This window comes from Pyrgilauda ruficollis, unplaced genomic scaffold (assembly GCF_017590135.1).
Source record: "Pyrgilauda ruficollis isolate IOZ18807 unplaced genomic scaffold, ASM1759013v1 scaffold50, whole genome shotgun sequence".
Lineage (NCBI taxonomy): Eukaryota > Metazoa > Chordata > Aves > Passeriformes > Passeridae > Pyrgilauda > Pyrgilauda ruficollis.
This window is the reverse complement of record NW_024526600.1, coordinates 6,641,053-6,653,319: the sequence shown is the minus strand read 5'-3', so window position 1 is coordinate 6,653,319 and position 12,267 is coordinate 6,641,053. Positions and strand designations below refer to the sequence as shown.

Here is a 12,267-nt window from a genome sequence, read left to right as displayed (position 1 = left end):
CCGCCCTGCTCTCCTTCCCTGCCCTCTCTTAACCCATCTGCTGTCTGAAGACAATACTTCACAGCTGTCACAGTGTGCCTGAGCTGGTGCAAACCATTCCATCCCAACCCATTAAAAGGGTTGTTTGCCCCCGTCCCCCAAAGAAAAAGGTGTTCATGCTCTCTCGGTGAAAACTCTTTCCTTGGGTCATTCTTTTTTCAGCTCATGTAGAGGTCAAGCATGGGGAGAGGAGTGTGTGCATTTTGCTAGGAATAAAGTGAGTGGGAAGGCAATGCTGCTTTTTTGCTGTGGCAGCTGGTACCTACTAGATCAGCTTAACTGCATTGTGAAACCACATTTTTTAACTGAATCTCCTGGGATGAGGGTGTTTTTACCACTTTTTCTATGTAGCTGGTGCAGTGAGGTTGCTCTCTGTAGGTGCTTGGTGCTGAGCTAAGGTAACTGAGTCTACAGCAGTGGTGAAAATGCAGTTTTGGAGAGTCTTTCACAGAAAAGTTGAGGTTAGAAGGGAGCCTTGGAGATCATCTGGTCCAAGCCACTTGCAGGTTGCTCAGGATCATGTCCAGATAACTTCGAATATCTCCAGGGTTGAGACTCCACAATCGCTGGGAGCAGCCTGTGCCAGTGTGCAGTTACCTCTCACTGTTGTGTGCTGGTTTTGTTTGTTTGTTTGTTTAGTATAAAAAGTGTTTTCCTGTGCTTTCCAGCTGGTCAGTTCCCCCGGTGCATGGGCTTGTTCCTCCTCAGGGAGGAGAATTGCATGATTGTCCTTTTTACTCACTGGTAGTAGTACTGTGCTTAAAAGGAATGACTGTTTCTTTCTCCCTGGAAGAAGCAGTAACATAAATGCTTCTGCATCCCTTTGATTTGTTTTGTTCCGTTTTCCTTTCCAAATGCCAGAAAGCTCCTGTCCTCCTATTTGAAATGAGAGCCTTGGTAGTTTGGTGACAACTGCTGATAGTCTGTGTAGCATGTCAAACTAATAAATTATAGTGTATGCAGACAGGGAGTTCTAACATCTTAATTAGCAGTAAAAGGGAGCAGGTAGCTGAAGAATCTCCCTGGATCTTTGTCTGTCTTTCAGGGATGCTGACTGAATCACAGAAGTTTTGAGAGGCAGCATCTTGCTGCTGCTTAGTGAGCAGGGAAGAATCCAGATGAATTTGTGGGGAGAAAATGGAAACTAACTGCTGCTATATGGCTGTACTTCATATTCCTGTGATCCTTTACGGTGGGATGGAAAAACTATCTTTGAGAAATGAGTGCTTTTAGCCAATACACTTGACTTTGGGGATAAGTCAGTTTGCTGTTTACCTGAAAGCTCTTTCTGCTGAAGGAGTACAAGATGGCAGCTTTGCCTTGCAAATTGAATGTTCTCTCCTGCTGATGGTCGTGGCTGAAGGGCACAAATGTTTGTTCAGCATGCCAGAAGGAAGAGGGAGAGATTGCCTCAGTTGCATTCTTTTCTAGATATTACATTTTAGAACTATTTTTTAGTGTTATTTCTGCAGAGCTGTGTGCTCCAAAGGAGGTGGGGAGCAGCCTAAGGATACAGCTGGAGTGCTGCAGGAATGGTGTGCCCTGGGAGGTAGGAAGGAATGTGCAGCAGGGCACTTTGTCATCAGCTCTTCCAGCCTGTCAATATTTACCAGATTGTTGTTAAGTTTCTCCCTCTAGAAGGTAATCAATTTGGGGTTAAGCAATTAATGAATGATGCCTGAGGCTTCCAGTTTAGAGGTGAAAAGGAGATGCTCCAGCCCTGCCCAGAAGGACAAAGATGCCAGTAAAGGTTACAGAGAAAAATAGAGGTGCTGAACTCCTAAGTGTCATCCTTACCAAAGTAAGAAAAAGTCTGGAGTCACTTGGAGAGAGGGGAAGGGCAGAAAACCAAATAAGCAACTTCAAGGAGTATGGAAAGATGGGCCAAAACACTGGTGTTTCTCTTAGGAGATGGAGGGAGGCACTCATATGTCTGTCCTTCCTCCCTGTGTTTTAATAAAAGAGAACAAGAAGCTTTGTTTTTCTTTAGGAAAAATAAATTTGAGGGACGGTAAGAAACCAGGCTCTCCATGCATCAGATGTATTTTAAGAGCTCTCATGAAAGAGAGGGAATTCCATTAATGAAAGCCTGGGTAATAAATGCTGTTTCCTTTTGGCAAGGATAATGTGAAGGTGAGATTTGGGACTCCGCACTCTTTTCTCCTGGGAGAGTATTTAAGCATCTGGGATGTTATGAGGTGAATTACAGCAATAATAGGGACATTCTGGTTTTTAATATTGGAAGGGATCGCAGAGCATGCAGGAAAACGAAAAAAGAAGTGACATTAAAACGTTATTGACTGTGAAACAAAATGAAGTTTCGTATTGTCTGAGAGTGAGTGATAGCACAGGGAATAATGTTTGACAATTCTTCGAGTGACCCTAGACGTTGAACATGTAGGACTTGAAGACTAAAGAAGGATAATAAAAAGAAGTACAGGGGCTGGAGGGCATAATGAACTGTGTCAGAAATTTCCTGCCTAGCTTTGATGCTCAAAACAATTTCATTTCACCCCCTCCTCTTGATAGGCTGGGAGCACCAAGGGTTCAGCAGTCCAAAATGCTTCACAGTGTTGGTGCTTCATAGCTTTGGTACTAAAATGGTATTGCTGAATCTTTTAGAGCAGTACTAGAGATACCAGGGTAAATGGTGTGTCCTTACATGTATTTTAAGAGGTAGCTGCAAGAACAGAAGGAAAAGCACACATAGGAATCTTTGGAGGCTTCACTGTTTGTGCAGGTCTGCACTAAATCTTACAGGGAGTATGTGTGGTGACAGCTTCAAAACTCAAGCTGGGGATGCACTAATGAAGCCATCACTGCTTTTCATTGGAAAATATAAAAGTAGGCATTGCCTTGGGCATTCCAGCAGGCTGCTGTAAATGCTGCTTTGTATTGTAGTGCTTAACCGGACCTGGAACCAGCAGCAGTGATACAAGTCACTAGGGCATGGATTCAGTGGGCTGTGAGGAAGGAGAAACTCCTAAGGATAAGGCACGAGGAGCAGTGCAAGTCAGAAGTACTGCGTGGGCAATCCAACACTTCCTGCCTGCATACTCCCAATATAAGCATAATCTGCCAGGGAGCTTCTGCTCTGTTCTTCCCTTAGTGATAAGGGTAACCGTGGTACTGTATGTGAAGAACATGCTGATCTGGGAGATGGGAAAGGGCTGCAAAGGTCGTGTGCTGACCTTGGAGGAAGAGAAACAGTTGAATAAATGTTTCACAGGATGAGCTCTGCCTTAGGTACAGAGAAGAGTAGCATTCTGTGGGGTTAGTCAAAACTTTGGTGAATGCAGGGATTGCAGGTTATAAGGGATTCAAGAGAAACAGTTGAATAAATGTTTCACAGGACGAGCTCTGCCTTAGGTACAGAGAAGAGCCAGCATTCTGTGGGAATTGTCAAAACTTTGGTGAATACAGGGATTGCAGGTTAGAAGGGATTTTTTTTTTCTCAGCATCTTTGCAGGAGATTAATAAAACTGCAGTAAGCAGTAGGTGTGTTGCACAAAGATATTTGGGTCCCCAGCAGTCATTTGCCATTATGACTCTGAAGCAGCAGGGCAGCCAGCTCAGTCTGTCCCTCGTGCACCAGCATGAGTTGTTACCTTTTACATCCAGGTACATCTTGTGCCACCAAGTGCTTCAAAGCCCTTGTGAAGTAAGGAAGGCTGAGCACCACGAGCTCCAGAGCTCAGGGATCTGTGTGCAGAAGGACTGCCCAGCCATTCCCCTTCCTTTGGTTATTATGGGTATTGCTCTTTTTTCTGACCACAGACGTGTCTGGCTGGCTTCTGGATGCTGAGTACTTTGACTTTTCAAAGTAAAGCTGTACTAGATTAAAGAGTAGTTTCGGGCTTCTGTGCAGCAAAGTAACTTTAAATATACTTTCTGGTGCGGTGATTGAGAATGATGGAACTGTAGGAGCAGGGAGAGCTTGTGTCATGCATCCCCTGGGGCAGGTTCATCTCTGCCTTGTGGTGTCCTTGAAGAAAGCAAGTGTCTGTTAGAGGAAGCTGTAGTGTAAGATGCCTCAGTCTCTCTCAGAGCAGTCTCTCTGGTGCCTCACTTTCCTAGCTTCTGGGAAATGGCGCATTTAGCTAGCTCCCATGACCAGTCTGAATTTCCACTTTTCAAGTCCAAGCCTATTGTTTCTTGCTTTCACAGTGTCCAACGTAAATAATGAATTATTATTTCATCCTTTCAGCATTTTTAGAAGTTTAAAGGTTGTAGTAATACAGCAGCCTTGATCTGTGGCTCAAGAATCTGCTGTTCTAAGGTGGTGTTAAACCTAGCATATTTTAATATGCCTAATTGTAGAACAGGGAAGGAGCAGTTAGAGGAATGTGACATCCATATAGGATGTAGTTTGCTTAAAAAAGCGGGGGGAAGAAATCACAAGGGCAGATCACATTTTGCACTGTGCATCTGCAGAATACCAATGCCATACTGGGGAAAATAAGGAAGTCTTCTGTCAATATAAGGGCCAGATCTGAGAAGAACCAAAGGATGTAAAATGGCTCTGATCTTGGCGAGGGGGTCGGATGTCTGACTGGATGCATATTTATAGCAGAGGTACAAGACCTCTTTTACAGTCAGAACTTGGGAAGCTAGTCACAGGCCACAGCAATCTGTGGTGATTAAAAGAAATGCCATCTCTTTCATATTTATTGAAAACGTTTTTCTGAAAAGGCAGTAAACATCTGCTGTGGATGTGAGCGGCTGTGAGACGGAGCAGCGAGCAGAGAGAGGGAAGGCAGTGGTGTTGGAAGAACAAAGAGCTTCACTGGCAGCTCCTGTCTACTTTGCCCATGCTTTGATATTTCCCCACTGATTCTGATATTTCCATACCAATTATTGTATAAATTGCTCCTGGCTGACCTCGCCACTTAGCCATCCTTAGTTGACTCAGTAGTGGGAAGAATTCGAATGAGGAATGAATAGATTTAGGAGATGGTTTAGGAAAAATGGTCCGTGGTGCTGGGGGTGGCGGGATGGTGGCAGGAGTGGAGGAAGGGGAGGATAGGGGATCAGGCATCCTTTTGGTTGCACCATTTAAACGTGAAAGCAAAAGGGTGGAAGACAGGGACAGAGTTGTTCTGCAGGTGGCTCCAGCCAGCCTTTCAGTACACTGAGCTCTCTTGGCATGAGAAAAAATACCCCAAGAAAACACTGTATTTTCCCAGAATGAGGCTTTACCGTATTGGGGGAATGGTGGGGGCTTACCACATGTTTTCTTCTGATAGCATTGTTTTTATCCATCTGGCAGCAGGTTGCAGTGTATGGAGATTGTTCCTGCTGTGACTCATTTATGCAAAAATTAAGCTCAAACCTAATTTTTGGTTGTGTGCCTTAACAGGAGACTTCACAGAAAAGCAGGTGTGTGTTGCTAGAAGATTGTCTCTGCTTTGGTGTTGTCTGGTGTGGGGCAGAGTGTCTCCCTCAGAGATTTTATTAGTCTTCAACCCATGGTAAAAAAAATTCTGGTTGCCTGGGGAAGTGTTCTCGGTGGCTGGACAATGGTGAGCTTGGAAGAGCCTTCTTGAAATGAATGACTGTTTTGTGGGTGTCAGCTCTGCTATGGAGTCCAGAGGAAAAGCAGAGACTGAGTAATGGGCTGTGTTTGGCAAGAGGTGTCTACAAGCTCTGTGGGTGACAGAAGGGAGAGAGGAAGGACCATCCCCTGGGAAGCCTCGTGCATAAGTGAGACTGAAAAATTAGTCTGATTTAAGAGGGAATATGAGCTGGGAGGATGCTAACTGTCCCTGAGTAATTCACTGGCAGCAGAGGCTTGTGCAGTGCTGCTGCTTTGGGGCAGGGGAGTCAGAGCACTGAGGAGGGGCGATGCCACAGCCTGCAGCTCCTGGGCAGCAGGACACGGGGAGCTGCAGGAGGAAGTCTGCTGGCACTTTCCTCACCTTAGATGGCACCATGCCATGCACTGGAGCGCAGTGGCCGGCTGGGTGGTCAGCCTGGGCTCCAGCAGGTCCCCTCAGGGCTGCAGGAGGGCAGCAATGGCCGCAGCCTGTGGTGCACTTGCACCTGCTCTTGGGTTGAGCTTGCCCGGAGCATCTCTGCATCTCTAATCTCAGAATTAGACTCTTTAGTATAACTGCGCTTTAGCACTTATGTCTGAACTGTCTTCATTACTGGGGACTTTCTGCCAGGTCCTGTGGTCTGCTGCAGATGCTAATTTGTCATAGCTAAGTAGGATTTATGCACGCTCCCCTTCCCTCTCCTTCCCTGCATAGGGGCACAAGCTCCCATGTCAGGTCTAAGGATGTTTTGAGGGAGCCAATTCAGGTGTTCGGAGCAGAAATAGTCATGCTCTTGGAGAAGAAGCCAAAATAGTACCTTTTTTAGCTTCTGTTGTAGTATAACCAAGGCATAGCCTGCAGACAGATGTGATCCACGTTGTTGAAGAGTACAGGGGTTGTGAAGGGGGGCACAAGGACAGCTGTACCAGTTCAGAGTAAATCCTGCACCTTGCTCAGCATCCTGACTCAAAAAGCTGTGGGCAGGTAGCTGTGCAATTGTAGCTTGTTTGGGAGTCTTATGAACCTGATGTGAATTACCTGTTTGGTAGCCCTCTTTCATGTGCTTGTCCCACTCATATTTTGATCCATGTAAATTTTTTCCGTACTCACAGTGTCCTTTGGCAAGGGCGTCCACAGGTCTGCTGTGTTCAAACTGCCTCCCTTGTTATAAATCTGGATCTGACCAGTTTCAGCTGATGGCCCTTGGTATTTAAACTAGAAGAGATGGTAAAGGGTCAAATTCTTGACCATCTTTGCCATGGCATATATATTTGTGAAGAAAACTTTACCAGATCCCCTTCAAGTGACCTTTTTTTTTCCTCCAGACTCCATTATTTCTGACAGAGAAGCCGTTCCCTAGTGTTTATCATCATTGTTCCTCTCTTGACACTTTCTCAGGAGTGCCTGTAAGTTGAACAAACAATAGTGACAACAACAAAACCCAGATGTGTGCTGTGTGTTTGTGAAAGGGAGAGGGATCTCCTTGGAAATGTTCTCTGTCTAATAACTGTAGTCAAAGGCACAAAGTAATTTTTAAAGGAAATTTAGGATTAATATTGTCAGTTATTGACAAATAGTACTTTAGAGATTCTCAGTGAAGGAAAACTTCTGTAAAGCTGCAGGGGTAGAAATATCCCCTCAAACCATGTAATCCATTTGGTGTTCATCACTGTTAGCCCTAGTGCTTATAGAAGATATCTATACCAAGAAGATGTGTATATCATGACTTTTTTAGTTGCTGCCTAGTGATCAGAGACCCAGGATAGTACTCATAAGAGCTCAAGTTTCTCCTTCAGATTAAATGACTACTGGCAGTGGTTATTGATATCAAACATAACTTGGTGCAACTGCTGCAGTGTTTTTGGATGTGGTGCAGACATAACCCATATGGTCTGAGATGGGGAGAATATTTGTGCAAGAGGCTCTTCATCATTCTGTCATGAGTTTTTATTTATTCTTTTGAGCTGTCAATGCTGTGGCAGAGTTTTTGTGTGCTCAGGCATCCTTTTATTACACCCACCTGTCCTTTGCAATAAGCCTTGAGTCAATGTTCTCAGCTAAAATTTTGCACACATGTTTTTCTGAAAGGGACCTGAAGGTCCACTTCCTTCCCAGAAGATAAATGTTTGGCACTTTCTGAAATGGGGCATCTTCAAAGTACTTCAGATCAGGCACCTGAAACAACCAGTTGTGTGTGGAAAGCCTGAGCTCTGAGCTCTGTGTGTGTCTCAGTGGAAGGGTCAGATCTTGCCAGAATCATCTGAGATTGCTGTGAGGGTACAGATATTGCTAAGACACCATGTACTCAGAAGCTGAGCTGCAGCACTGCTGGGGGAGATGCCTGGCTGGCAGGGATGCTTGATGCTCCTTTTTCGCTCCTTTCTTTCTTGGAGAGGCATTGAAATCCTGGCTGTGATGTGACAAGGGAGACTTGAACGACTATGTGACTTTGACATAACATTTTTCTCTTGCCTTTCCTGTGCTTTTCAGAGCTGTTTCCCATGACATTTGCAGTGGCCCTGCTGGGAGAGCTGGCATAGGGCAGGCGCAGGGACTGGGCATCTGGGGTTCCTGAGTCCTGCACTGTCCCTTGCTGCCTCAGTCTATTCACCTGGCTGCCCTGCCCTCTCTTGCCCCTGCTTTTATCTCCTGTGCACCTCCAGGGCTTGGGAGATGGGTAAGCTGGGAGCTGCCTGGCTGTTGTTTGGCTTGCTCTTGGCTCAGAAGGCTGGCAACAATAGCCCTGATCCATAGGGGATAAGGATCGGGGGATGGCTTACTCTTTATCACGTGGGATTTGCTGTGTTTTGGAAAAAACCAGATGCACAAACCTGCAATTTCTTATTAATTTTAAAGTAGCACTTGGCTCACTACCTCCTCCCTATCAGCCCTTGCGATGTCAGTAAATTATATTGGATTTGCAATTAAAAGCCAGCTGTGCCCGTGCAGTACCAGCCAAATGCCACCATCACTGTCTCCTGGGTGTCCTAGGGAAGGTGTGGAGCACACAGCTCCTCCTGTAGTGAGCTCTTCTCTCACTTCAAGAGGCAGTGATAAGAGTTTAAATGGGATCTCAGACATGTTATTTTTGCTAATCAGAGCACTTGCTCACTAAGAAATGCAGTTCTCTTCTTAATACTGTGTGACATAGATATAGCAATTCCCAGAGCTTGCAAAATGCCAAACATCATGCAAAAGGTAACTGTTTGAGCACAACATGTACTGCTGGATGTCTGCCTCAGGCTGATTGTTTTTCTTCTTTCCTTTCTTGATTAAAATAGTTTTGGGGAAGTACTTATGTTTCTGCTGTTTGGGATTTTTTTGTAAGTGTTGAGAAGCATTTGTGCCCACCTGTGCTGGAGCAGGAGTTTGCAGCCAGGCACAGGGAACAGCACTGAGGATGTGCTGCTCCCTGCTCCTCTGGATCCAGCCTGTTCATCCAGCTTCTGAGCCTTTGTGTCTCACCTCTGGGACAGCAACCTGCTGCAGGCTGTAGCAAAAGCCTGACTGTTTTGTCTTCTGTCCATTCTGGAGCTGGGCAGGACTTTTTCTGCACTGTCTTCTTCTGTCCCTCAGCTTCTTTGGCTGCTGCAGCCAGAACTGGAGGCAAGGAGCCCTTTGCCTCTTAACTCTCTCATTTTTGGCTGCTTTAGGAAGGCGCAGCAACCCAGTGCAAGGGGAAATAGAAGAGAAATGTAGAAAGTGGGTCTCCTCAGAACCTAGAGGAGGACTCCAGGTTAGAGTTACAGTGATGATCCTAAAAGCCACTGGCAAGGGAAGAATGAAGCCTGTGTCAGTGAGAGTGGTTAGATTTGACATCTACCAAAAATCTGCTGTGGGTCCCCAGGGTTGTGGTCTTCCAGTGAGCTCTGGAAAGTCTGATACCCATCTCTGATGAAATTATATTTTTTTAACTAGATAGCTGGAAAACTCTTATGTAAAAAATCCAGCACAGTGTTAAAAGCCCGATGAACAAAGTTGTGCACTTAGCTGAGAAATACCTGATGGGGTGTTGTGTGTGGAACTTCTAATTCCTACCACTGCATATTTGCCTTGTGGTGCAGTTTTAATTGTCATTGCAGGTGGGATATGTGTATGCTGTATCGAGGCTACATGTGCATACAGAAATTGGATTGTGAGCTGTCTTTAGGTGTGTGATAAAGATCTTGTCCTTCCTGCTGCTTTGAAAACAGTTCACTTCAAAGGCTGTAATATTTGCTTTGTCCTTTGGCCTTTGTGGGGTGAGAGAAGAGGCTGCCTGTGCTGTGGATGTGTTAGTTGTCTCCAGCAGTATCTTTCCCCGGGATGAAGAGATTGGTACGGCAAACAGTGGGGGAGTGTTTGCCTCTGTTGTTCCTCTCCCTGTTTGTTTCAAATGTGCTAGCTTTCCCCGTCCTCCCCTTAAATCACGTTATTTCATAAAGAGTAAAAAGAAACATAATTTGGAGCAGCAGCAAGCTGAGCCCAAGTTAATAGTTTGAATTGCACTCCATCTGTTCAGCTGCATGCCCTGATGGATGTGCTGAACCCATTTTTCACAATTTGTTTTAAGCTGCTAAGAACCATCTCTCCTGGCTCCAGTCCAGGCTGGCTGTGGAGAAAAACTTCGTTTCTGGACATCGATGTTCAGAGGGCGGGATTGAATCAATAAACCTCAGATTCAAGGCTACCTGTTCACCTGCAGGATGCCAGTTTTTGAAAGCTTAAATTCTTCTCTAGACTTGAGCATTGTTATTGAAAATTACAGGAGGGGGGAGAACCCCCAACACACAGACGCAGAGAGGATGAAATTTGCAAACGTGATTATGCAGGACCTGCTTTAAATCGGCTTATTGCTGTTTTATGATGGCAAGCAAGCAGTCACAGAAGCCAGGGTGATTGGCCTTGCCATGTGTGCATGCTGCTGGTAACTCAATAACCGATGAACACCCACCGTGGTCTCCAGACCTCGAGCCTTTGATGTAGCAACAAACAAGATAGATTGCTGTAATTTATCTGGCCCCTGGAGGGCTGTGCTGGTAATGTGCCATGAGCCCAAGGGCCAGCCATCCATAATCTGTGTAAAAATACGGCGGATCGCGGTCGCCGTGCTGCGGGGCTGGCTTTGTTTTGTGCCGCACGCCTTTGCCTGTGTGCAGCGCGGGGCACCAGGCCCTGACTTCAGAGCCAGGGGCACTGAGCTTTAGTGTGAAGTGCCCACTCCTTCCCTTAACTTTAATTGAGTTTGTTATGTGCTGCATGCACACCTTTCAAATTGGCTTGGGAAGGCAGTGCCGGAAACATGATATTTCTCAGTGGGCCTTTATGAACATAAGAGAGAATGGAGAAGGTGTGCTGGGTTTGGGGAAAAAGAAGGGGGTTTTGTACCAGCTGAAGCCCCTGGCAGGTTTGCTGATGGAGGATGAGTGCCTGGGGCAGTGGAGTTGGGTGGCCCAGCAGCCAAAGGAGAGAGGGAGTGTTGCCCCTTGGCCTCTCTCCATGGGGTGATAAGAGTTGGAAAGTAAAAGTACTGGAAACAAAGACCTGTCACCTTGAGTTTCTGATTTGTTACTGCGTGGTGCATTGCCCTTTCACGACTGGGTTCTTACCGCTTCCAAACAAGGGGTTTATGTTACCTCAGAGCTGCTGCTTTTGTGGGTGTTTTTTAGAACACTTTCATTGAGTCAGCAAGAATTCTGCAACGTGACGCGGGGGGAGCCTGATGTGCCGGATGTAAAAATGGGCTGTGGGGGCTTGCTTTGTCCGGCATGGCCATGGAATGGCGGGGGTGTATCAGGGTGTAGGTGTGGGGGTCGCTGGCTGGTCAGTAACGCTGGGCTCCTCTCCTCCCGCAGGCATGGCGCTGGCCCAGCGGCAAGTGACTGTCCAGCAGGGCCCCCTGTACCGCACGGAGGGGTCCCACGTCACCCTGTGGTGCAAGGTGAGCGGCTACCAGGGCCCGGCGGAGCAGAACTTCCAGTGGTCCATCTACCTGCCCTCGGCCCCCGAGCGGGAGGTGCAGATCGTCAGCACCGTGGACCCCTCGTTCCCCTACGCCATCTACACCCAGCGCGTGCGCGGCCGCGGCATCTTCGTGGAGCGGCTGCAGGGGGACGCCGTGCTGCTGCACATCACCGAGCTGCAGGAGCGCGACGCCGGCCAGTACGAGTGCCACACGCCCAACACCGACGAGAGGTACTTCGGCAGCTACAGCGCCAAGATGAACCTCGTGGGTAAGCCGTGCTGCGTGGCTGGGCCGCTGGGGTGGCAGACCTTCCCGCCCCACGTGTGCAGCGTGGTCTGCCTGGGCTGTCAGATTAAAATGTGTCACCGTGATCTTTTTAGGAAAATCCTTTGCTAGGAATTTTTCTCCTGTTATAGCTGAGAAGCCTCAGAAAAGAAATGTAAACAATAGCTATCTGATGGCTGTGGAATGTGGTCTGGACATTGTTTACCAACAGGTGCATCTGTGATTTTTCCACGTGAATTGTTTCTACTTAATAACCAATCAAAGATGCAGCTATGTTGGACTCTCTGAGAGTCACGAGCTTTTGTTATCATTCCATTCCTTTCCTATTCTGTTCAGTTCGAGCTTTCTCATGGATCCTTTCTCTCTATTCTTTTTAGTATAGTTTTAGTATAGCATTTTAATATAATATAATGTCATAATATAATAAATCAGCCTTCTGAAACATGGAGTCAAGGTTCTCAT

At 46.5% G+C, this 12,267-nt stretch overlaps 1 protein-coding gene across 1 annotated transcript in view; it reads left to right on the top strand.

The window, feature by feature from the left end:
• The window catches only part of IGSF3 (immunoglobulin superfamily member 3), a 93,082-nt gene that overhangs the window by 15,818 nt on the left and 64,997 nt on the right, over positions 1–12,267 (top strand). The window contains exon 2 of the mRNA XM_041480227.1: positions 11,411–11,788. Coding sequence (XP_041336161.1) covers positions 11,411–11,788 — 378 coding nt within the window. The remainder of the gene's footprint in view (positions 1–11,410; positions 11,789–12,267) is intronic.